The 27,744-nt window shown below is 40.2% G+C and overlaps 1 protein-coding gene across 1 annotated transcript in view; it reads right to left on the minus strand.

Annotated features, from left to right (window-relative positions):
• The window catches only part of VWA3B (von Willebrand factor A domain containing 3B), a 208,443-nt gene that overhangs the window by 110,639 nt on the left and 70,060 nt on the right, over window positions 1-27,744 (minus strand). Inside the window, exons 8-9 of the mRNA XM_077749344.1 lie at window positions 25,802-25,927; window positions 4,406-4,602 (exon numbers count right to left, since the gene is read on the minus strand). Of these exons, the coding sequence (XP_077605470.1) occupies window positions 4,406-4,602; window positions 25,802-25,927 (323 nt within the window). The remainder of the gene's footprint in view (window positions 1-4,405; window positions 4,603-25,801; window positions 25,928-27,744) is intronic.

Below are 27,744 nucleotides of genomic sequence, written 5' to 3' on the forward strand. Positions count from 1 at the left end.
CCAGTCAGAGTGGCTAAAATGAGCAAATCAGAGAACTCTAGATGCTGGCGAGGATGTGGAGAAACGGGCACCCTCCTACACTGTTGGTGGGAATGTAAACTGGTACAGCCCCTCTGGAAAACAGTGTGGAGGTTCCTCAGGAAACTAACAATAGAACTCCCCTATGACCCAGCAATAGCACTGCTAGGAATTTACCCAAGGGATACAGAAATGCTGACGCATAGGAGCACATGTACCCCAATGTTCATAGCAGCACTCTCCACAATAGCTAAAACATGGAAAGAGCCTAAGTGTCCATCAACAGATGAATGGATCAAGAAGATGTGGTTTATCTATACCATGGAATACTACATGGCAATGAGAAACAATGAAATCTGGCCATGTGTAGCAACATGGATGGACCTTGAGGGTGTTATGCTGAGCGAAATAAGTCAGGCAGAGAAGGACAAATATCATATGTTTGCACGTATAGGAGGATTAGGAGGAACTTGACGGAGGAACAAGGGGGAGAAGAAGGGCGGAAATGGTGGGGGAAAGGGAGAGAGGCAAACCATGAGAGACTCTTGAATGCTGACAAAAACTGAGGACTGATGGATGTGGGGGGGAGGGGGGATGGGCATAGAGGAGGACACTTATGGGGATGAGCACTGAGTGTTATGTGGAAACTAATTTGACAATAAACTATTTGTAAAAAAAAAAATGAGGTAAAAAAGTGGGACCTTTGGAATTGGCTTAGATGGATTATGATGGAAGAGTTATTTGTAATGACAAAGTCAAGGGAATGCCTATGGCAGGAATGGTAGAAATGGGTGGGGAGGAGAAAGTCACTGGAGAAGAGGAGATCAGAGAAATGAAAGGTCAGGGTGTGAGACGGGTCATTTTCATTAGACTGACATTAAAAAATGGTTGGAGCCAGTGACACCAAGCCACAAGCTATAATCTTCAATTAATTATGGGGGTAACCTGAGACTCAGAAAATGTCAGCCACAAGAAGTGTCATGGGTGGTACATTCTGATGACATGGGAAGAGGAGGGAGAATGATCAAGAAACAGCAACAAGGAATAATGAGGACAGCATCCATATCTCCCACCCACAGGTCCAAGGAGAATGGGAGAGGAACCAGGGTCCTCGAGAGAAAACCCAGACAAGCAAGCTAAGAGAACACTGCAAAGCACTTGACACTACAGTGGGTGTACTGATGTCTTCTAGTTCTAGAGGGCACAGTGGAAGGAATTTAGGAGTCAGGGAAGAATGGAGGAAGGGAATAGAGGAAGTTCAGAGACGGGGATGAGGATTGAGAAGTCTGGTGGTGAGTGATATGAACATGGATGAAGGGCACGATGAGATCAGTCCTGATGTTCCCAAGACAGGCAGACAGGGGAACCACATGGCAAACACAACATAAAGATGGAAGGAGAAAGATGTCCTCTGTCTCATTCTCACCATGTTCTCATCCCTCAAGAGTTCTCCCTGTTCTCAATCCCATCACATGGCCTTTTCCAACTGTGCCTTATGCACTCCCAGATAGAAACACACCAGACCGTATGTTACATGAATACAGGTGTCAGACAGCAGAGTGTCAGAATGGGAAAAGTGAAGTGTAAGGTCCCAGCAGATAGGATTTCAAACCCTGCCATCTTGTGCTGTAACCTCTCAGAGGCTTTGCGACTTTGTCTTCTCATGTGTGCTATGTGAGCACAAATAGTCACCTTGTGTATAAAGCCCACAGGCATTCCATAAATACTCGTTTCTGATTCACAGTGTTTGTCCTTAAATTAAAAAAAAAAAAGAAAAGAAAAGAAACAAGGTAACATCTACTGGGCATCTCCTAAGTGCCAGGCACTGTACTCAGACATGCATTTTTTAGTTTGGACTTTACACCACTCATTTACAGAAGTGGAGAGTAAGACTAAAAGCGTTAAATTATTTGCTCAACATCTCTAAATTAGTAACTGGAGAAGTAGCATTTACAGACAGGTCTTTCTATTCCAAGTCCTGACCACATGGACTGGTACCTAGTGAAGGCTCAATAAACATCTGTTACAGAATAAATGGTGAGACTAGAGAGGGTCTGTGAACATCAAGGCTGGCTTTGTGCACTAGCAGCATGAGCAATTATGAATGTAATGTGACTTGAGGGGTGCCCCAAATACCAAGTTACTAGACTTCACATGAAATCTTCTAATTGGAAACGCACTTTTAAATATTCATTTTTGTTTGTTTGTTTATTGGGAGAAAGAAAGAGAGAGAAGGAAAGCATAAGCAGGGGAGGGGCAGAGAAAGAGGGAGACAGAATCCCAAGCAAGCTCCACGCTGTCAGCACAGAGCCGAACAGAGCTTAAGCCCCTGAACCATGAGATCGTGACCTAAGCCAAAATCAAGTCAGTTGCTCAACTGATTGAGCTATCCAGCCACTCCTGGAAATGCATTTTTGTCTCCTCCTCTCACCTGCTTATCCATCTTAGAAATACTATATAAAAAGGCCTTTTTAGTCATTTATTTCTCAGTGTAAATGAGTTTCTTGGATCTGTCCCTACAAACCAGTTTTTATCTTTAAAAGTTTAGGGGGTCCTGCCCAGTGGGAGTCTGGGAGAACCCTAAATAATCAATTTGTTCACAGCTTCAGTTATTCTCCACCTCACACACAACACAATTTTAGGTATAAATCCAGTTTTAGATACGTGGCCCCAAATACTGAAAATAAAATTATCCCTTTTTCATCAATATTTGTGGAGAAAGCTGAACTGTATACTTCTCAACTTCTACTATTTTTTAGCACAGGAAATTTGAGGTAAAATTCCCCATTTATAAACCAGACTCTTCAACCTGTCCCCATAAGATTTCGTTCAAAATTGTCAAGAAAGGATAAGGAGATGACTTGAACATACCACAGTGTCACCAGCTCATGTTCAAAGTGAGCTATGTTCAAATTGACAGGGATTGATATCTTTAAATATCCAGAGCCTAATGTATCTTCAAAATGAAAATCTACATATAATTAGATTACATATGATTACATATGATTAGCTACATATGATTTCCTGAACTAATAACATTACTGAATAATGACTACAAAATCAGAAAAGTGTGCTGGAGGAGGAAACCCACAAATGAAATTTCCTGCAATGCAGCAATTACTCCAAATCCCAGTGTATAAGCTAGGACAGAAGTCTTCCATCAACTCTGCTTTTTTCTCATCCAATTTTTATATTTTCCTCTGTGTAGTTCACTGTAAACACACAGCATTAAGAGGGCTAAAACACCACATCGTGAGGTTAATGTAGCCCCCACGGAAAGAGCCCTTCCTCGGGAGGATGTGCAGAGCCTAGTGGCCAGCTGCCCTTAGGAGTGGCAAAGACACTGGTGTTTCACTTCTGTAGGATGGACAGACATCTCTGTGACCGTGACACTAAATCAGAGCCTTAGAGAATACATAAAGTGACAGTGCATTGGAGGACCTTGATTTCCTTGCCAGTGGTCTCTGCTGGGCTGCCATTACTGGCACATCTGCTCTGTTGCTCATGTTTTGGTTTTCACTTCAGAGTGTGTACCTAGGCCTTTACTATCTTCTAAAAGAGTTTTCCTTCAGTTTTACAAATTTAGAATATTCATTTTATCCCGATTTCCTGCTTCCTATTGTGATACTTTTTATCTCTCCATAATTCTAAACTTCTGACAGTCTCCTGGGCACTGCTGACACATCAGTGTTTTGCAGAGTGCAGCCCCTGGAACAGTAGCTTCAGCATCATCTGAGCCCTGCCTCAAACCCATTGACTCATGCATGCTAAAGTTGAGGAGCCTAATTATCCTTTGACTGCGAACCAGAGTCAAGCACTTTGAGAAGCTATATTCCTTCCAGAGCCATTGACACAATGGAACTACCTTTTGAAAGTTTTCAATATATATCCTTGCAGTGCCATAATCCCTTAGAAAATTTCTTTTTACATTTACTGGGAATCCACAAAATGCTGGGTAGTAGTCACTAGACTAATGTATTTTTAAGAGAGTAACAATATAAAGAGGACCATAGAAATGCCTGCTTTGGGCACTTGCACCATTCAATTCACCAATAAAAGGCTTCTCTTCTGACAAGGTTGAATAATTCTGAGACTCATAATGCCTGAATTTCTATAAACCTGACTTCTGGCTTATGTATAATTATTGTATAATCCACTTATATTCAGAAACCATTCCCAGACTTAGTCTCCACTTAGGCAAGTAGTATTCAGAGAAGCATAAGATGAGAAACACAAAGCCATCTTCCTTCATGGAAACCCAAGCTGGTTTCCCTCCATGCTGCCTTTCAACCTTGGTCTTGCCCTGGGCTCTGGCCTGAGGGGAGCCTTTCCCACCCAGGGCATCAGAGGAAGCCCACAGCCCTGCCCAGGATTTCACTTCACTTACCGCACTAGTCTGCACAGACTCATTTCCTGGTTTGGCTTTTACATCAACGACTCCATCAGCATGGCGGAAGGAGCAGTCAGCGACGACATCATAAAAGGACAGCTTCTGGGCTTTCAAGCCATATTTCTGTAGCCACTTCTTGGAGTCCCAGGTATTCTCTAGATTTGACTTATTCTCTACAGGGGTTGCTCCTGATTCTATTTGTGGAATTACAGTTCATCAGTGCCATTCATATTTTACAAGCCATTTATACTTCACCCCCAACTTAATATTTACCAAGCTGGAATATGTTTTGTCAGGTCACATTCATTTCAGGAAGCATGTTTTCCAAACCAGGACAGGCAAAGAATTAGTTCATCAGACTGGGAGGCAGTTCAGCTACTTTTCATCTCATTTCCTCCTTTACCTAAGTTGCCTACCCCATGCACATGCGGAGATGGTGGACATACCAAGGCCGTGTGTCTGGAGAGCATTAACCTTGGGATCAGAAGCTCTGGGTTCAAGTCATGGCTCCACCACTTACCATCTCGGGCAAGGTGCCCAGACTTGGGTGAATCACTGCACTTAACCTCCTTGAGCTTCAGCAGAATTCCTTACCTGCAGATTGAAGATAGCATCTGTGTGGGTTTCCTAAGTGCATTGAAGTGATTCCATGAGAAGAGTTATGTGAAAGTGCTTTATGATGAGTGGGGGTGAGAATTAGGGGTATGTGACCTCTGTTGAGGTAGAAGTCAGTCAACTATAGAAGGCTGGAAGCCTGCCTCCCAGGAGTTCCCCTGTTAACTTTGGTAAATGTATTCTGATTCAGAGCCTGGCCCTCAAATCAGCAGGCTCAAAAACATCATATAGTCATCTCAGGCACCTACAGATGTATCTACAGCTCACCTTAATGAGGCTCTCAGGTTAAAGTATAACCCAGAAAGCTAATTGCCCAAATATCCCCAGGCTTAGGCACATTCTCTTGGTGCTTTCCAAAGATTATCTATACTCTCTGAGTGGTAGGAGGTGCTCTCTTAGCTGGGCAGAACACCATACAACAGAAAAGTATTCATCCAGGTGGCTCACACCACTAGTGTCACCTAATGGAGACAGGATTATCTGAGGGTGGGCAAATGTGAAGCCGAGAAGGAGGCACTCGGGCCTGGAGCGGGCTTGCATTGGCCCATGGAAGCCAACTATACCCCTCCCCTCCCAACTCCATGCTCCCCAGAAGTACACTGGTAAGATTAAATTAACCATGCTGGGAGTATTTACAGAATCTGGAAATCGAGCTTTTTTATCCCAATGAGTGGACTGGCAAACATTTATCTGCATGCCACTGGAAGGAAGGCAGAAAGGACCCTAGCACTTAGCCCCATTGAGACCAGCAGAGCCCTAGGAGGACCGGGATGGGGTGCTGGGCAAAGAGGTTATTTTTTTTTAAAATAACATGTACTACTGCATATTAGGTCCACCAGCCCTACAAAGTTTATTTCCACCTAGATAAGTGGTTCTCAACCCTGCACAGTGGAATCCTCAGAGTTCTGTAAAATACTGGTACCTGAGCCCTACCCATTAGATTCTGCTTTAATTGGTCTGGATATTGGGATTTTTCAAAGCTCTCTTGGCGATTGTACTGTGCAACCAAGCTTTGCAACTACTGTAAGATACAAAGAACTTTCTAAATCATGACTTGGTGATCCCATCAGTTATGCTTCTATCAGAAGCTTCTAACTTCTATTCAAGTTCAATTATACTTTTAATGAAAAAGCAGCACTCAATATTAGGGCAACAAAAATATTACCCATACGTATCCATTATTATATTCAAGGGGATATAAAATTAGAATAGCATTTGAAGAAATAAAACACTTTAGAGACAACTATTTCTCAATAGTATGTAAAGGATCTGCTAAGTACTACTACATGTGAGCCTTGTCCTCAGATTTTAATAGAACATCTTTTTTTTTTTAATGTTTATTTATTTTTGAGAGAGAGAAATACACAGAGTGTGAGCAAGGGAGGGTCACAGAGAGAGGGAGACACAGAATCCGAAGCAGGCTCCAGGCTCTGAGCTGTCTGCACAGAGCCTGACGTGGGGCTCGAACCCAAGAACTGTGAGATCATGACCTGAGCTGAAGTCGGCCCCTTAACCGACTGAGCCACCCAGGCACCCCTAGAACACCTTTTAAATAATGCACTTAAACCCACTGGAGCCAGAATTTCTCAAAGAAGCTTGGTTTTGGCTTTTGAACTTTATTATTATTATTATTTTTTTTTTTTTTTGGCTTTTGAACTTTAAACCAATCTGGCACCAAANAGCAGTTGGTTTCTACATGATTCACAAAGCATCTTCTTAGCCTGTACAGGGAGCTCAAATCAGAGGCTCCCCAGAGCTTCTCATCCCTGAGGCTCTCCTGCTCCCCTGCATCTCAGGAAAACAGCAAAGAGAACAGAGTCATTTTTGGCAGTGGGATCAGTCTCCTTGGAGAAACCCTTTGAGTGATTGTTTTTCCTCAATTATTGTTAATTACATTCCAAGCCTTTGTCTCCTCTTTCTTCCTACTTTATTCTCCTCCCTTCTTTCTGATTAACAGGGGCAGTAGGAAATAAGATTTTCATTCAGTCATGTCCATAGATAGCTACACACAAATTAGTACATATTTCTGCTCTGTTTTGGAGTTGCCTTCTCTTTTTTAATGTTTATTTAGAGAAAGAGAGAGAGAGGAGAGGCAGAGAGGGGGAGAGAGAGAAAGAAATCCCTACCAGGCTCTGTGCTGTCAGCACAGAGCCCAGTGCAGGGTACAAACCCATGAATTATAAGATCATGATCTGAGCTGAGATCATGACCTGAGACGAAATCAAGAGCTGGACGCTTAACTGACTGAGGCACCCAGGTACCCCAAAGGGTCACCTTCTTTTAAAAAGACAAAGAGCCTTTTCTCGATTATAAATTCAAGCTTACCATAAAAGGACTTCCTAAAAATACATCAAACCAATAAGGGATTTTAAAGGGTCAGAGACTAACTTTTGACTCCTAGCTTCACCCAGGAACAGGTGGTACAGTCACATTGAGGGCATGATTGAGGCTCCCAATTACCTTCTGAAAAGGGGACTCAAGGAAAACTCCAAAGCAACTTGAATTTCATAAAGGAAAGAAGGGGCAGCCAAGCATGCAAAAACAAAGAGCCTAGGTACTCCAAAGATGAAGAAAGGAGAGAAAGGGGTAAATCTTTCCACTTTCAGTGCTAATTACACTAATTAGTGGCTGAGCCTCATCTTCTCCAGGTGGGAAGGGGAAGGGCATTATCCACTCATTAGAGTCACTTACTAGAGAATCCTTTCCATTCCCCTGCAGTTATCTTAATTAAAAGTGTTACATAAATTCTCACCCACAGAGCTTAGTATAATGCTTTCATTTATTAGAGATGTGAGCTCACAGCTCATCCTATTCCATGTGACAGATTGCTAAAGATTTTCTTTCAGTTACTTGCAAGAGAAGCATGTGGCAGATCACATCTATGCCACAGAATTAATGTGCCTGGTCCTCTCCATCCTACTTGTCAATCTCAAAACATGTTTTAATGAGCAAGAACTATTGTCCAATGCTTTTGATACATCACTAGCCAGGGCCACATCAAAAAGACAAAACGGGCACCATTTATCTGTGCCCCTTCCTCCCCTCAAGGTGTAGTTCCCTAGTGGCCCATGACCATCAAGGATTTATCACCACCATAACTGCTCCTCTCATGGTGATGTTTATCCTAATGTGCGAACTTGGCAGGGCCATGTTACCCAGATATTTGGTCAAAGATTATTCTAGATATTTCAGTGAAGGTATTTTTAGGTGAGATTAACATTTTAATCAGTAGACTTTGGGTAAAACAGATTACCCTCCATATCATGAGAGGGCCATCTCCATTCAACTGAAGGCTTTTAACAGAAAAGAGATTGAAGTCCCCCGAGGAAGTGGAGTTCTGACAGCAGACTGTCTTGGGACCTGAAATGCAACACCAGCTCATGAGGGTCCTGTAGTTTGGACTTGCTAGCTTCCATACTCATGCGAGTCAATTCCTTGAATCCCCCTCAATCTCTATCTCAACCTCTCTTGTATACATGTGCACACATACACTACACACACACACACACACACACACACACACACACACACACACACACAATCCTATTGCTTCTGTTTCTGTGAAGATCCCTGACTGATAGGCTCATTCTCCTCCACTGAAGATGACTTGTCCAGCACCACATTCCTGCCATGCCAGGTCCATGTGCCTTTCGAGCATACCATCAGCTAGTGGATAAACTAGAGCTCTAGATCTGGAACCAACCTCAGAGAGCATCAAGTTCAGTGTTTCTCACACTATGGTCCACAAACACTACTTACCCTGCATGTCAGTGGCTATCACTCAGAAAGAGGGTTTCTAAGCAAAACGTTTAGGGAGTTTGAAAATAAAAAGTTTCAACAGATTCCTTTTTTTTTTTTTTACAAATAGTTTATTGTCAAATTAGTTTCCACATAACACTCAGTGCTCATCCCCATAAGTGTCCTCCTCTATGCCCATCCCCCCTCCCCCCCACATCCATCAACAGATGAATGGATCAAAAAGTTTCAACAGATTCTTTATCATGGGACTTGTATGGACCTTTGCTAAAGGAATCAGCAGTGGGCCTCACCATGGGTGGAGGCAAAAAAAAATATTTCCTGAAGTTATTTGGTCCCAGAACGCTTTCTGCAAAGAACATTTGGGAGGGCTTATATTTGATAGACCACAGTTTGGTACACACTTCCTGGCATCCCTATTATCATGAGAGTCATGAGACGCTAAGCCAATGCTAGGCTGCCCCATGGGAAGTGGCATTGGTAAAAGATGCTGTGAATTAGCTGAAAAGGAAAAATTCATAAGAAGCTGAAAGTGATGTTCAACGGAAACAAGGAAAGGATGGGGGACAGGGAGGAGGGAAGGAAGGAATTTGAAACAGCTGGGAGAGAGGGAGAAAGGTAGCAACTGTTAGGACGAGAAATCCAGTCGCCTGCCTGTCAGACATGTGAGCCGGCTCAGCAGACAGCAGATGCTGGACCAAGGATTGTCTGCAGGTGAGACGGTGAAGCCTGCCTGGGTGGGCACCCAGGAGACGTCTTGAAAGCGTGGCTCGAGAGAGCAGCTTGTCTCTGGGGAGACATGCAGTCTGTTCACTGTCCTTGCTGACTGACTTGATACTATCTGTTCTATGTTGTGAAGTCACCACATGCTGAGTGTATTTGCCTGGTACTGCAGGGGAGCCAAGAAAGAGGAGGAGAGGACGCAAGGGCTGAGAATGGTAACCCAGCAACATTCTGCACCACCTCGCCTTGCAGGGCAGGTTTGGGTAATTGTTCTCTGGAGTGCCCCAGGGTTATGCACAGGAAGGCTGAGGAACAAGGAGATGTGGTGATGGGCCTGCAGTCATATCTCTAATATGGGATGGAGTCAAATGCACAGTTACAGAGTCACCCTGAGTGGACCGTGAATCCTAGGCCCTTTCTCCTCTGTAACATCAGGAAATGATTTTTTACTTCCTTCTTTCATGCTTGTGAAAATCAAAGCAAAATTTCTGTGGAAAAGAAGGGTTCCATGGTTTACCCAACTTGTTTGTAAACCAGTGGAAAAATGATTCTAACCCTGTCTCCAATTCCTATAATCCTCAGTGGGGGGAAGAGGGAGGGAAAGGAGATTGAAAACACAAAGAGGCAAGAAAGAAGCAGACAAAAATAAAGACAAAAAGCACCAACAGTGCACAGGAGGTGGGAGAGGAGCTAACACCCTCTCAAAGATAGTGGTCCCCATTTCCTTTACTTTCCCTTCTGCCTAATTCTGAAAGAAGGAAACTGATCAATTTTTGCTTTATATGTGGGCGTGAATGAGGTAGTTGCAGCAAGGATGTTTAAACTCCAAGCAAGACCTGCAACTGGGCTACTGAGAAATAAGCAGCAGCAGTTAGACAGTGACAGACCAGCATGAAGGCTGAGAAGAAACCACTAGCAGAGCACAGACTCCAAGAGAAGTGCAAAAGCTACATTTTTTAAAGTTTATTTATTTTGAGAGAAAGAGAGAGCATCAGTGGGGAAGGGTAGAGTGAGAGTGAGAGTGAGAGTGAGAGGGAGACTGAATCTCAAGCTGACAGCTCAGAGCCCGATACGGGGGTTGAATTCATGAACCACAAGATCATGACCTGAGCCCAAATCAAGAGTCAGATGTTCAACGGACTGAGCCACCCAGGTGCTCCCCAAAAAGCCACATTTTAATGTATCTACATCTACCATGATACTTAAAATAAATTGAAGGATAGTAGTTGAGCATCAGTAACCTGGGCAACAAATTATACCTCTGGCAACAATTTCTTTAAAAGTACCATGATGTGGCAAGATAAACCAATTCAAGATGCTTAGTACAAAGTGGAAAACCCAAGATGAAGAAATGAGAAAGGGATTGACAGAGTTGGGGAACTTTAGAATAGAACCTGAAGATCACATGTAGTGAGAATGTGAACCATTAAGCAGAGTTGGGATTAAACCAACAGAGAAATCTGAATCTGCTTCACTTGGGAAATTAAAATATTGCCACTTTTTTGATCCTGCATCACCATTGCCAGGGCTTCATTTTTTAAAAAATTTTTAGTCAGCTTATTTATTTCATGTATTCTTTAAAAATGTGTTTGTTGAACCCTAGAGGAGAAAGCAGGAAACAACCTCCTTGACCTCCACCGCAGCAACTTCTTACTTGACACATCCNGACAAGCTTAACAACAACAAAAAAGTAATAATGATGTAGGCATAGTGCTCAGCAAAATACAGACTCTTAACACCAAAAAAAAAAAAAAATGTGTTTGTTGAGCTATAATTCATATACTATAAAACTAACGTTTTTAAATGTTTTTAGTTTGGTGGTTTTTAGTTTATTTACCCAGTTGTAGAATCATCATCACTATTTAATTCCAATACATTTTCTTCACCCCACAAAGAAACCCTATACTTATTAGAAGTCATTTCTCATTTCTCTTCCCTTCTCCCCACTATGAGTTTACTCTATGGATTAGCCTCTTCTGGACACTTCGTGTAAATGGAATCATACAAACTGGACTTTTGTGACTGGCTCTGTTCAATTAATGTAATGCTTTCAAAGTTAACTTATGCAAAGTTAATATCAGCACCATATTATGATTATGGCTACATGATGTTCCATTGTAGGGCTGTGTCACATTTCCTTATCATTTATCAGTTACTGGACATTTAAGTTGTTTCCACATTCTGTTTTTACTGGCTATTATGACAATGAATGTTTGTGTACGAGTTTTTGTGTGAACATGTCTTTTTAAGGACTTTTAAAAAATTCAAGTGTAATTGACATACAGTGTTATAGGAGTTTCAGATGTACAACAGGATTCCACAATTTTATATATTTGCCAGTCCTCATCAAGATAAGTGTACTCTTGGGGCACCTGGGTGGCTCAGTTGGTTAAGCATCCAATGTCGGCTCAGGTCATGATCTCACAGTTCATGAGTTCAGGCCCCCATGTCAGGGTTTGTGCTGACAGCTCAGAGCTTAGAGCCTGCTTCAGATTCTGTGGCTCCCTCTCTCTCCCTTTCTCTCACTGAGTTATTTCACTTGGTGTTAATCCCTCTAGGTCGATTTATGTTCTTATAACTGGAAAGATTTCACAATTTTTTATGGCTGAGTAATATTCCATGATGTATATATACTACATCTTCTCTATCCATTCATCCATCAGTGGACACATAGGTTGCTTCCATAGCTTGGGTACTGTAAATAATGCTGTAATAAACATAGGGTGCATATATCTTTTTGAATTAGTGTTTTTATTTTCTTATTGAATTGTATGGTAATTTTATTTCTAAGTTTTTGACGAACCTTGATCTCTTTTCCACAGTAGCTATATCAATTTGCATTCCCACCAACAGTGCATAAGGGTTCCTTTTTCTCCACATCCTTGCCAACACTTGTCATTTCTTATCTTTTTGATTCTAGTCATTCTGACAAGTAGTATTTCATTGTCATTTTATTTGGCATTTCCCTGATGATTAGTGGTGGTGAGCATCTTTTCAGATGTCTATGGGCCCTCTATATCTTCTTTGTTAAAATATCTATTCAGATCCTCTGCCCATTTTTAAATTGGATTTTAAATTGTTTTTGTGTGTGTTGAATTGTATAAGTTCTTTATATATTTTTTATATTAACCTCTTATCAGATGTATCATTTACAAATATCTACTCTCATTCAGTAGGTTGCCTTTTTGCATTGTTGATGGTTTCCTTCACTGTGCAAAACCTTTTTATTTTAGTGTAGTCCAATAGTTTAATTTTGCTTTTGTTTTCCTTGCCAGAGAAGACATACCTAGAAAAATGTTTCTACAGTTGATGTCAAAGAAACTACTCTCTATGTTTTCTTCCAGGAGTTTTATGGCCTCAAGTCTCATATTTGGCCCTTAATCCATTTTGAGTTTTTTTGTGTGTATGGTTTAAGTAATCAGTCCTGTTTCATTATTTTGCATGTTACTCTCCAGTTTTCCCAACACCATTTGTTGAAAAGATTGTCTTTTTTCCCATTGTATATTCTTACTTCCCTTCCTGTAAATTAACTGACCATAAAAGCATGGGTTTATTTCTGAACTTTCTGTTCCATTGATCACTGTGTCTGTTTTTGTGCCAGTATCACACTGTTATGATTAGTATAGTTTTTTAGTATGTCTTGAAATCTGGGATTGTGATACCTCCAGGTTTGTTCTTTTTCAAGATTGCTTTCACTATTTGGGATCTTTTGTGGTCCCATACTAATTTTAGGATTATTTGTTTTGTGAAGAATGTTGGTATTTTGATAGGGATTGCATTGAATCTGTAAATTGCTTTGGTTAATATGGACATTTTAACAATATTTTTTCTTCTGATCCATGAGCATGGACTACCTTTCGATTTGTTTGTGTTGTCTTCAATTTCTTTTATCAATGGTTTATAGTTTTCAGAGTACAGATCTTTCACCTCCTTAGTTAAGTTTATTCCTAGGTATTTCATCCTTTTTGGTGTAATTGTAAATGTGACTGTTTTCTTAATTTCTCTCTACTACTTCATTACTAGTGTATAGAAATGTAACAGATTTCTGTATGTTAATTTTGCATCCTGTGACTTTACTGAATTCACTTATCAGTTCTAGTAGTTTTTTGGTGGGATCTTTAGGATTTTCTCCTTATAGTATCATGTCATCTGCAAATAGTAAAAGTTTTACTTCTTCCTCACCAATTTGGATGCCTTTTTTTTTCTTTTTCTTGTCTGATTGCTGTCTCTAGGACTTCCATTACTATGTTGAATAAGTGGTGAGAGTGGACATCTTTGTCTTGTTCCTGATCTTAGAGGAAATGCTCTCAATTTTTCACCATTGAGTATATTAGCCGTGGGTTTTTCATATATGGCCCTTATTATGTTGAGGTATATTCCCTCTATACCTATTTTATTGAGAGCTTTCAGTACAATTGGATGTTTTACTGTGTCAAATGCTTTTCTCTCATCTATTAAGATGATCATATGGTTTTTATCCTTTCTTTTGTTAATATATCACTTTGATCAATCTGTGAGTACTGAACCACTGTTGCATCCCTGGAATGACTCCCACTTGAACATGGTGAATGATTTTTCTAATACGTTGTTGGATTTAGTTTGCTAATATTTGGCTGAGGATTTTTGCATCTACATTGATCAGAGGTATTGGCCTATAGTTTTCTTTTTTTGTGACATCTTTATCTGGTTTTGGTATTAAGGTAATGCTGGCCTTGAATTTGGAAACTTGCCTTCTCCTTGTATTTTTTGGGAGAGTTTGAGAAGAAAAGATACTAACTTTTCTTTTTTTTTNAACTTTTCTTCAAATGTTTGGTAGGATTCACCTATGAAGCCATCTAGTCCTGGACTTATGTTTGTTCAGAGTTTTGGATTTAAAAAAAAGTTTAATGTTTATTTATTTTTGAAAGAGAGGGGAGGAGGGAGGGGCAGAAAGAGGGAGACAGAGGATCCTAAGCAGGTTCTGTGAGAACCGGATACAGGGCCTGAACTCACAAACGGTTGAGATCATGACCTGAGCCAGAATCAACATCAGCTGTTCAACTGCCTGAGCCACCCAGATACCCCTGCCTTGGAGTTTTTTGATTATTGGTTCAATTCCATTGTTGGAAATTGGTCTGTTCAAATTTCCTATTTTTCCTGCTTTAGTTTTGGGGGGGTTATAGGTTTCTAGGAATTTATCCATTTCCTATAGGTTGCCTAATTTGTTGGCATATAATTTTTCATAATATTCTCTTATCATTTGTATTTCTGTGGTGTTGGTTATAATTTCTTCTCTTTCATTCCTGATTTTTACTTACTGGAATCCTCTCTCTTCTTTTTTTGATGAGTTTGGCTAAAGAATTATCAATTTTGTACATCTTTTCTTTCTTTCTTTTTTTTTTTTTTTTGAGAGAGAGCATGCACACGCACGGGGGTGGAACGTAGGGTCAACATGGGGCTCTATCTCACAAACATGAGATCATGACCTGAGGTGAAATCAAGAGTTGGATGCTTAATGAACTGAGCCACACAGGCACCCCTTGATTTAAAAACAAAAAACAAAAAAACAGCTGTTGGTTTCTTTGATCTGTTCTATTGTTTTTTAAGTCTTTATTTCATTTATTTCTGCTCTAATATTTATTATGCCCTTCTCTCAAACTTGGGCTTTGTTTGTTCTTCTTTTTCTAGCTCCTTTAGGTGTATGGTTAGCTTGTTTCTCTGATATTTTTTTTGATTCTTGAGGTAGGCATGTATTGTTATAATCTTCCCTCTTTTGCTGCATCTCAAAGACTTTGGATCACTGTGTTTTTATTTCCATTTGCCTCCATTTATTTTTTTATTTCACCTTTGATTTCTTGGTTGACCCATTCATCGTTTAGTAGCATGTTATTTAGCCTCCATGTATTTGTGTTTTTTGCAGATTTCTCTCTTGAGATTGATTTCTTTTTTTTTTTTTAATGTTTTATTTATTTCTGGGAGAGAGACAGCGTGAGCAAGGGAGGGTCAGAGAGAGAGGGAGTCACAGACTCTGAAACAGGCTCCAGGCTCTGAGCTGGCAATCAGCACAGAGCCCGACGCGGGGCTCGAACCCACGAACCGTGAGATCATGACCTAAGCGAAAGCCGGACGCTTAACTGACTAAGCCACCCAGGCACCCCTCTTGAGACTGATTTCTAGTTTTATACTGTTGTAGTTGAAAAAGATACAATATATGATTTTAATCTTTTTTAACTTATTAATTGTTTTGTGGCCTAACATGTAATCTATTCTGGAGAATGTTGTGAACATGTGTTCTCAGATCCCTTGAGCATATACCCAGGAGTGGAATTGCTAGGGGATATGATAACTCTACGTTTAACATTTGAAGATTTGCCAGACTTTTCAAAGTGGGTGTACCATTCTACATTCCCACCAGCAATGTAGAAGGGTTCCATTTTCTCCATATCTTGCCAACTTGCTATTGTCTTTCTCTTTTACTATAGCTATCCTTATGGGAAGTGTTATCTTACTGTGGTTTTTGTTTACATTTCTCTCATAACATCTTTTCATGTGCTTCTTGGCCATTTGTATATCTTCTTTGCAGAAATGTCTATGCAAATCCTTTGTCTGTCTTTCATCTGGGTTATTGGTCTTTCTTCCTATTGAATTTTAAGTGTTCTCTATGTCTACTGGATACTAAGTCTTTAGCAGATAAATGGTTTGCAAATATTTTCTTCCATTCTGTGAGTTGTCTGTTCACATTTTTCCAGTTTTATTGAGAAATAATTAACATACATCACTGTGTAAGTTTAAAGAATACAGCAGGATGGTTGGATTTACATATATTGTGAAATGATTACCATAATAGCTTCAACTAATACAACTAATAGCTTCTCATACAAATAAATATAACAAAAAAAGATAAAAATGGGGAAAAAAGGAAACAAATTTTCTTCTTATAATGACAACTCTCAAGATTACTGTCTTAATAGCTTTTCCTTTTTTAATGTTTAGTTATTTTTGAGAGGGGGAAGGGGCAGAGTGAGAAGGACACAGGATCTGAAGCAGGCTCTGTGCTGACAGTAGAGAGCCCAACATGGGGCTTGAACTCACGAACCATGAGATCATGACCTGAACCAAAGTCAGACGCTTAACTGACTCAGCCACCCAGGGGCCTCTTAACAACTTTTCTATACACCAGCATTAGCTATACTCATCATGTTGTGCACTACATCCCTGCTACAGGAATACCTCATTCTATCGCACCTTGCAAATACTGTATTTTTTACAAATCGAAGGTATGTGGCTACCCTGCATCAAGCAAGTCTACAGTATCATTCTTTCTCATTTCATGTCTCTGTGTCACATTTTGGTAATTCTTATAATATTTGAAACCTTTTCATTATTAGTACATTTGTTATGGTGATCCGTGATTAGTGAGTATGACTTACTGAAAGCTCAGATGATGATTAACATTTTTTAGCAATAAAGTAATTTTTAAATAAGGTATGTACATTGTTCTATTAGACATAGCATTATTGCACACTTAACAGACTACAGTACAGTGTAAACATAACTTTTTTATGTACTGGGAAACTAAACAATTAATTTAACTTAATTTATTGTGATATTCACTTTATTGCAGTGGTCAGGAACCAAACCGACAAGATCTCTAAGGCTTTCCTGTATTGATATATATAGTTGTCTTTTAAATCAGATGGGGGGGAAAGAGTTATAATAAACAAAAACTACATTTATACTTTTATGTTAACCCATATAGTTTCCTTCATTTGTGCTCTTTATTTCTTCATGTGGACTCAAGTTACTCAAGTAACTCAAGTTACTCAAGTTACTGATATCCTTTAATTTCATCCCGAAGGACTTCCTTTAATATTTCTCTCATAGGGCAAGTTTGCTAACAATGACACCTATTTTTGTTAATCTTGAATGTCTTAATTTCTCCTTCTTTTTGATGGGTAGTTTTGCCAGATATACTATTCTTGGTTGATAGTCTTTTTTCTTTCACCACTTAAAATATTTCATCTCACTACTTCTGACCTCCTCGGTATCTAATAAGAAATCAGCTGTTCATTTTATTGAGGCTTGCTATATAATGAGTCATTTCTGTCTAGCTGCTTTCAAGATTCCTTTTTTGAAACTGGCAGTTTCTGTCATGGAAGGTTATTATTTATTTATTTAATTTCTTTAATAGATATAGGCCTACTCAGATTGTCTGTTTCTTCTTGTGGAAGTTCTGACAGATTATGTCTTTTGTGAAATTGCCTCTTTTACCCATTGATACATTCAAATTTGTGGGCACAGAATTTTCATAATACACCTTTATTATCCTTTTCATACCCATGCGATCTCTAGTGACCTCATCTTTCATTTTTTATATTAGTAATTTGTGTGTTCCTTTTTTCTTGGTTAGCCTGGCTAGAGGCTTATTGATTTTATTGTCTTTTCAAAGAACCAGTCTTTGATTTTGTTGATTTTCTCTACTGATATCTTATTTTCAACTTCATTAATTTCTGCTCTAATTTTTATTATTCTTTTCTTCTGAGTACTTTGGATTCAATTAGCTCCTTTTTTTCTAGTTTCCCAGTGTGGAAGCTTATATATTTTAGATCTATCTTCTTTTCTAATTTATGCAATGTTATAAATTTCCCTCTAGGCACTGCTTTCACTGCATCCTACAAATCTTGATAAGTTGGACTTTCATTTTCATTTACCACAGTCACTTTTTAATAACATGATTCTAGCTCTGGCATTTCATTATACTTTGTATTACATTCCAATATCCTTCCTAAATTTAATGCATCACATCTACAGGATTCTAATGAATTAATTCTTTTCCCACATGTTGGGAGAAATTTTTCAGTAACAGCTTTAATTCTAACTTGTGGAAGCATTACATGACACTCTTACACAGACATTTTTGTTTCTTTTTTTAATCTGGAAAAGACAGGGATTACTACCTGTAGAAAATGCGTGTTTAAATTCAACAAAATCCTGGCCCTTTTAGCAATATCACTTACTGCTTATAATCAGCCCTGTCAACATTCATTTGACTATAAAGAACTTTAAAGGTATAAAAGCATACTGGAAAAAAAATTCCATTCTGGGAAGAAATATTATTTTCTCTTTTGCCTTGCCAGGAGTATAAGCATTTTGACAAGTGTTAGATTTGCTTCTGGTTACATAAGAAACCAGCTGTGCCCTGCCCCAGATCTCATCCTGCAAGTTCTATTTGAACAAAAGGAAAATATACCCTTGAGAAAGTAAATGTGTACAAGGGCTCTGTAAACTGGCCTGTTTTGCTTCAGATCTCAAGTCATGATGTTGGTAAAACAGTCTTCATCTATTACACTGATTGGATATCACTGGTACAGAAGAGAACTCACATTGTTCTTCTCTGTATATATCAGAATCTAAAGATCTTGGGATCAGAGATTCAGAAACATGGCATTCCAACTTGATGGGTCCATGTGTTTATTCCAAGAATGTTTGCTTCATCCATGCATTATCATATATCACTTCCCTGTATCTGAACTCTAGACTTAAGACGACTGGTCTTAAATTAAGGATTGACATCTCGTACAATGGCCTTAAGACCACTGGCCTTAAATTAAGGACTGACATCTCATACAATGGCCTACAGACCCAGCATGATCTGGTCCTTGCCTACCTTTCCAGCCTCATCAAGGGCCAACTGCTAACTTGATCTCTAAGCTCTACCCCACTCATCTTTTCCAATTCTTCTAAAGTGCCATACTCCTTCCTGGCCAGGACCTTTGCATGTGATGTTCAGTTGCTAGCATATATTTCCTCCTTACTCCCACTGCTCTTCACCTTATTAACTTGATTCCTCAACTCTTGGCTATCAATATCAATAACATTTCCTCAGCAAAGCTTTCCTTGACCTCAGAAAATAAATAGTTTAGGAGCTCACACTTTTCCTCAGTCACACTATTCCAGTTGGTAATTATACTTCCATGTGCATCAGATTTTTTACTCTTGCCAAGCAAGTAAGATCCTGATTTATGAGGGCCCATTCCATGTCTGTTTTACTTGCCATGATACTCATAATCTAGCAGAGAGGTACCCTTAGTAATCACTCAATAAATAAGTGAATTAACCTTTTCTTAGCTATTATTGCATTTGAACTATGTGACAGCAGTGTTTTACTTGTATTTTCTCATTTAATTCTCACAATAGTCCTGTGGAGTAGGTATTATCATCCCCATTTTGCAAATAAGAAAACTGAGGCACAGATAATAAATGTCTTGCCAAAGGTCACAAAGTAAGAGGCAGAGCCAGAATTAATATTTTTCTAATTCCAAATCTGTGTACTTCACCATGACTCGTGAACAAGGGAGACAGCTGGCTGGTGATTTAATACAATGACAATAAAAACAAGCATCACCCCCTTCTCCATGTGTTAAAAAAAAAAAGTGCTCAAACTCCTGTAGTGCTCTCAGTTGGAATTGCCTACTGGGTTTCAAGGAGCTTCTAGTCCTTTCTTGTCTTTGGACATTGAGTTTGATATTTTGAACCAACCAAATATTAGGAGTCCAACTTTGGTATGATTATACAACATGATTAGACTTATTGTCTCCAGTGAGTCATAAAATGGCTGTGAAGGTTATTACAAATGAGGAGTTCCTGAAATGTTTTGAGCTGCAGCATCATCCAAAGAAGAGTAAAGTCTCCCTAACTTGGACAAATCCTTGAATGTTTTGTGAGAAAAGCCATCTTCTCCTTTGAGAGTCATACCTGGCACACTCAAACACACACACACAATGCTCAGAAGCACTAACACCAACATCTCTGAACAGCTTGACATCTCAGGAGAGATCCATATCATCCTCTTTACTTTATAACAGCTGTGCTAAACTATCACTGACATATAATAAACCATACACATTTAAAGTGTACAAATGGATACATTTTGACATATGTAGGGTAGTTTATGTCTATCATCTTGCCATTTGTTTTCTGTTGGCCCTACCTATCCCTTGCTCTCTGTTTTTTCTCCTGACAGATTTTGGATTATTTTTAATTCCATTTTATCTCCTTTGTTGTCTTGTTTCGTTATTTAGTAGTTACTTTGGGTACATAGCAAACTTCTTCAATATATTGTGCCCTAACTTCAGTTGATATTATACCACTTCATGCACTGTATAAGAACCTTACAATAGTGTATTTCCACTTCTCTCCTCCTGGATTTTTGTTTATTTGTTGTTTGGCAATGCATGGGTTTGTTGCTATTGTTTAATTGTAGTAAAACACACATAACATAAACTTTACCATTTCAGCCACCTTCAGGAGTGGCTGAAATTTAAATGGCATTAAATATTCACATTGTTGTGCAACCATGGCCACCGTCCATATCCACAGCTTCTGCAGTATCCCAAACAGAAACTCTACCCATTAAATAATAACTCTTCATTCCCCACTCCCCTCAACCCTTGGTAATCAACTATAAATTTGACTATTCTAGGCACCTCATATAGGTGGACTCATATCATCTTTGTCATTTTGTATCTGCCTTAGCCTGCATTAGAATTTCCTTTCTTTTAAAGGCTGAGTAATATTCTACTGTATGTACATAGCACTGTTTGTTTATCCAGTCATCTGTTGGTGGATATTTGGGTTGTTCATCTTTAGAACTTAATGAATAATGCTGCTATTTCCCTCCTGGCCATTCTGCCATTGTTGTCACACATTTTACTTATATATATGCGACAGACCTCACTATTTTTGTTTAAATAGTGAATTGTCTTTTAAAGATATGTAAATAGAAAAAGAGCATATATTTACCCGTGTAGCTATTTCCTGTGTTCTTTATTCCTTTGCGTAGCTCCATTATTTCCATCATTTTCCCATTCTAAAGTATCATAATCCTCCTGCCTGAAGGATACCCTCTAACATTTCCTGAAGTGCAGATCGCTGCTAATACTTCCTTCATTTTCATATGTCTAAAAACATCTGTATTTATTTCGCTCAGCATAACACCCTCAAAGTCCATCCATGTATCATATGTTTGCACGTATAGGAGGATTAGGAGGAACTTGACGGAGGAACAAGGGGGAGAAGAAGGGCGNTGTAATATGGGGCACATGGATGGCTCAGTCCATTAAGCGTCTGACTGTTGATTTTAGCTCAAGTCGTGATCTCACAGTTTGTGAGATCAAGCCTCAGGTCAGGCTCTGTGCTGATAGCATGGAGCCTGATTGGGATTTCCTCTCTCCCTCCCTGTCTGCCCTCCCCTGCTCATGTTCACCCTCAATTGCAATTTCTCTCTCTCTCAAAAATATTTTAAAAAGTGTATTGTATCTATATTGTCAGAGCACATAATGATTACATACTGTTCTGTAACTCTTATTTCCACAACTTGAATTTATTTTTTTAAATTGTGGTGAAGTTCACATAACACAAAAATGATTTTATTTTTTAAAAAATGTTTTTTATTTTTGAGAGCAAGAGAGAGAAAGCACGCACACGAGTACAAAAGGGAAGGACAGAGGGGAAGAGGGAGAGGATCCCAAGCAGGCTCTCTGTTACTACTGAAGAGCCAACGTGGGGCTCGAGCTCATGAGCCATGAAACCATGACCTGAGCTGAAATCAAGTGTTGGATGCTTGGCCAACTGAGCCACTCAGAGTCCTCATAAAAATGACTTTGAGGTATACAAATTAGTGATGTTAAGTACATTAAAATGTTATACAACCAAAAATAAATAAATAAAAAAAATAAAAACATCTGTATTTAGCCTTTTTTTTGGAAAGTTATCTTCACAAATTTAGACTTCTGGATTCAAAATTTAAAGTACTGAAGGGAAAAAAAAGATGTTGCTCCACTCTCTTTTCAATTGCAAAAGGAATTCTGCTGTCATGGTTATCTTTGTTCCTTTGTATATAATGTTTTTTTTCTTTTCCCTCTAGCTGCTTTTACGATTTCCTCTGTCTTACTGGTTTTGAGCAAATTGACTATAATATCCCTTGGCATACTTTCTCTCATTTCCCTGTACTTGGCATCCATTGAACTCCTTGGATCTCAGTGTTACAGTTTTCATCAAACTTGGGAGATATTTCAATCTTTATTTTTTCCAATAATTTTCTGTTCCCTTTTCTCTTCTCTCCTTGGAAATTCCATCTAAGTGTTCCCCGAGATACAGGGAGTATCCAAGGTGAGCTCTGTTAGAAAGAAAGGTTGGTCCTGTGTGAGCTCCAAGGCTTTTCTAGAATTCTTCCCACTGGATCTTTCGTAGCCTCTGGTAATTTCCCCACATGAAAGAATTCATCCACAATGAGCCAAATTCTCAATGGGGGCTCTGCAGATTTCCAGAGTTCTCTCTGTGTGTACCTCTCTCCTCTCTGGTAATTTGTCCTATGAAGTCTAGATTTCTTGGTCTCCCTGGACTTGTAGCTCTGTCTCCCAGACTCAGAAGTTTGCTATGCTCTACCCAGGATCCTTCTCCCTATACCATGGCCTTGAAACTTTCTCAAAGCATAAAGTTGGGATAACAACAGAGTTCACCTTGGATATTCCCTGTATCTCAGGGGTCACTGGCCTGCATTGCTTGGTGCCCAGTGTCTCTAAAAATCATCATTTCATGTATTTTTGTCAGGTTCCCTGCTCCCACAGATTTCTCATGTCCTCCTCTTAGTAAGTAAAAGAGGTCAAAATTACCAGTGGCCAGAGTGTCTGACCGCACTGTCTTCTTATTCCAAGCACCAAGCTGATGAACCATCCCTGCCAGAAATTGCTCTCCTGGCCTGTAATTATAGGTTCAAGCTGGTCCCTGAACCAGTGCACCTAGCCCAGGGGGCATGTGGGACTACTATACTTAGGAAGGTAGATTTTGTTTAATTCACATGAAGGTTTCACAGGCAGTGGCAGCCCATCTGGCCTCCTCCATCCTAACCTTTCTCCCTCCAGATGGCTATGCTAACTCCTTTGGCCTTGTAGGCTCCAAGCAGCCAAACTCTGGGACTGGCTGTGCTTTCACATGAAGCAGACCCTCCTCTACCTCAATAACACTGTGCTGTGGGTAGCAACAAGAACAGATCAGACACTCCATATGTAGTCTCCGGGGCCAAAGCAAAATTACAAGAGCCCCAGTAGGTATCCAACAATGGCCAAATCGAAATGGGACACCTGAAGCATCTTTGAAAATGTATGCTTGGAGTAATTTTAGTTTTCAGTTGTGTGTGTGTGTGTATCAGCAGAAATAAAAGGATAATGATCTATCCTTCTATCAATTACTAAGGCCACTACTCTTTTGTTTCCTTTAGGAATAATATCTAAAAATCTTCTGTTAATCCTCAAGACTAACTACCCCAAGCTTAAATACTCCCTATGTTAGTCTGTGCTTCCACAACAAAATACCTTACTCTGGGTGGCTTAAACAACATAAATTCATTTTCTCAAAGTTCTGGAGCCTGAAAGTCCAAGATCAAGGTGGCCTCAGGATTGGTTTCTGATGAAGCATGTCTTTCTGGCTTGTAGATGGCCATCTTCCTACTGTGCCTTTCCTCTGTGCACATGGAAAGAGAGAGGTCTCTGGTGTCTCCTCCTATTCTTATAAGGACATCAGTCAGACTGGATTTGGGTCCTACTCTTATGACCTCATTTAAGCTTAATTACCCCTCTAAAAGACCCTATTTCCTCATACAGTTACATTGGAGGTTAAGGTTTCAACACATGAACTTTGGGGCAACAACTCAGTCCACTGTACTCCACCAAACTCTGAACAAAGGTCTTTGCCTGGCATGGATGTTGACTTTAGCTCAGATCCCCCGGCTTCATTTTCATTCTCTCAGGATGGCAGAGAACTCTTTGGGCTGACACTGAGTATGATGTCACTACAAATGAGCAGCCCCTCTGGACAAGCTTGGGGACCCTTGAGAGCTGGTTCTGGCAAAGCACTACAGCTGTGCTGCCCCAGACCCACAGCTGGACACCTAGTCACAGTAAAAAGTCACCGTCACCAGGAATTTCTCAGGTTACACAGGGCATGCTCTCCCATGCCTTCAACCTCTTCCTCCCTCTACACATGTCCCTTCCCCACTTCTCTTCACTGTATTCCTGCCCAGCTGCTCTGGCCTCCTTGGACCTCTTCCACATTGATACCTCTGTAACAGAGGCAGGGTACCAGGAGGCAATACAGCCTGGCAAGGGTTTCCAAACTTTGCTGCATATTGGGATTACCTGGGAGGCTTTCAAAACCCCGAAGTCCAGATCACATACTTTATGGATTCAGTCAGAATGTCTGGGGTGAAAGCCAGACATTGGTTCTTCCCTGAGGAACTAGGCTTTGAATTGTGGTTTCGCTGCTTCTAGCTGTGTGACCTTGGGCTAAATGGAAATAATAGTTGCACCTATCTTATAGGACTGTAGGAAGGGCTAGATGAGTTAATACTGTGAAGACCCAAGAACAGTGCTTGCCATGTAAGGTGAGTGCTTTGAATGTTAACTATCATTATTACCAGAGGTGCCCTAAATGAAACCAGTGCCCTACAGAGGAAAATCCTTTACTAACTCAAGAGAATCCATACACTACCTCCCTAACTGTGAAAGGGAAAAGAAGAGTGAGCGAGCATTTATCAAATACCTGCGTGGTGCAAAGAATACATTACCTTACTTAATCTTTACAATAATCCTTCAAGACAGACATTGTAATTATTTAACAGAAGAGTAAACTAAAACTTAAAGAGATTAATTTGGATTAATCCCAAAGATGGAGTTGGGATTTGCAACCAGGACTTCCTTACTCCAAACTTGGGTTCTTCTGAATCCTCTTCTCAACTAGGCCTCCACCTTCGGACTACTGTGTTTGTCTCTGCATCACCCAATTTTAGCAAAAGTCCTGCTACATCAGTTTAGCCAGAATCTCCCACCCTTCACATCCGATCAAATTCCTCGTAGCCTACCACCCCCAGGTGGTATCTGGTCACCCCCACCTGCCTTCAACAAGAATCCTGTCAGGTAGGTTTGCAGAATTCCCCTTTACCCCTGATGTCTCCTCTTAGTAATTTCCCATCCATTAACCACCACTGCCCCTCAACCCCTGCTCCTTGGCTACAAATCCCCACTTGTCCATGTTGTATTCATCACCAAGCCCAGCTCTATACTGGTAACTGCAAGTTATCACTTTCCTGTCCAGCTGGTTTTTCTTTGGCAATCTCACTCACACACGCATACACACTCACACACACTTACATACACATACACACAAACCACAGCATAACTCTGGAAGAACTCCTCAGGAAACAGCCCTTAATCCCCACCTAGAAACAATTATGACTCTTACACTATAAACATAAACAGCACCCACCACGGTCTACTGTGGCCACATCAGACTTGGGGGGCTCGGCGACCAGCCTCTGGACCTGAGTCAGAATGCTGCATGCTTCCTCCATCTCCTTCCAAATGAGAAACACATCCTCTCTGACCCCAGCACCTGGGAAGGGAAACACAGAGTGAGTGGGCAGCTATGGCAGGCCCAAGAACTTTCCAGTCATCCTAGAGGCCTGGCATACCCTAGCCAAGTATCTAGAACATTCCTGAACATCAAATTCCACTGTCATCCCTAACATGAGAGTCAGAATTGATATCCCTAAGGAAGTGCTGTCAGCTAAGGAATCATAAATGCAGACTTTGGGAGGCAAAAAATCTTTGTAAATATTTGTAGTAGCCAGAATATTTTAAGATGAATCATTGATTGCAGCCCCTGGGTGGCTCAGTTGGTTAAGTGTCCGACTTTGGCTCAGGTCATGATTTCGTGGTCTGTGAGTTCTAGCCTCACATCAGGCTGTGGCTGACAGCTCAGAGCCTGGAGCCTGCTTCCGATTCTGTGTCTCCCTCTCGCTCTGCCCCTCCCCCGCTCACGCTCTGTCTCTCTAAATAAACATTTTAAAAACTTTTTAAAAGATGAATTATTGATAATACTCAAATAAGGTAAAGAATAACAATATTCTAAATCACCTAATAAAAGCCAGGGTGAGGAAGGGAAACTTAATTGTGTATGAAAGTAATAATTCCTAACCTTTCTTGATTAAGTTGAGATTTCCTGCTTCTTTGAAAACAACGTTCATAGTCTTTATTTTCCCTTAATTTAAGAGTGATTCTTTGACCTCCTTCTCTGGATCTCTGCTGTCTCAATTAAGTGTTAGGTTTGCTATGGCTTCTAAATATAGATACTAATAGCATTCTCACAAATCAATCAATCAATAAAATTTTATCCCATGGATAACAGGTCCAAAGCTGGGATAGAGGCTCTGCCTTCACCAAGATCCTCTAGGCCCACACAGATTAGTCATTTGCAGATATTAAGGAGGGTGTAGGAGCTGGAGGGAAATAGGTATGACGACAGAAATGCAGTGTAAGGGATCCTGCAGTGGTATCTTGACAACATCAATATCAATGTGATGGTTGTGGTAATGTCCTACAGTTTTGCAAGATGTTACCGTAAGTAGAAACTAGATAAAGAGCACTAGCTGTCTCTATTATTTCTGACAACTGTATGTAAACCTATCATTATCTCCACACGTCTCTTGACTAGAGCCTACTGTGCACACAAGGCTAGTGGCAACTCCAAGAGGCCACGAGAGAACCACCCATTTTCCTTGGCATCCACAGTCCCAGCCACTGGCTTGGTACTACCCAAGGCATTGCAGGATGACCAGGGAGCTGCTGCTCTGGAGTTGTTCCTAATACAGCTGTACAGGCAAGTATTTAACAGCTATGTTTTCTAGCTTTAGAAATTCCACTCCAATAAAAACTTAAAAACAAAGAACAACAACCAACTCAATTTCACGACTGTATACAGTCAGCTCAGAGAACATAACTTTTATTTTATCATTAAAGTAAGCCATGTCCAAAGAGCCTAAGTGTCCATCAACAGATGAATGGATCAAGAAGATGTGGTTTATCTATACCATGGAATACTACATGGCAATGAGAAACAATGAAATCTGGCCATGTGTAGCAACATGGATGGACCTTGAGGGTGTTATGCTGAGCGAAATAAGTCAGGCAGAGAAGGACAAATATCATATGTTTGCACGTATAGGAGGATTAGGAGGAACTTGACGGAGGAACAAGCGGGAGAAGAAGGGCGGAAATGGTGGGGGAAAAGGAGAGAGGCAAACCATGAGAGACTCTTGAATGCTGACAAAAACTGAGGACTGATGGATGTGGGGGGGGAGGGGGGATGGGCATGGAGGAGGACACTTGTGGGGATGAGCACTGAGTGTTATGTGGAAACTAATTTGACAA

The sequence above is a fragment of the Crocuta crocuta genome, unplaced genomic scaffold (assembly GCF_008692635.1).
Source record: "Crocuta crocuta isolate KB4526 unplaced genomic scaffold, BGI_CrCroc_1.0 scaffold118, whole genome shotgun sequence".
Taxonomy (NCBI): Eukaryota; Metazoa; Chordata; class Mammalia; order Carnivora; family Hyaenidae; genus Crocuta; species Crocuta crocuta.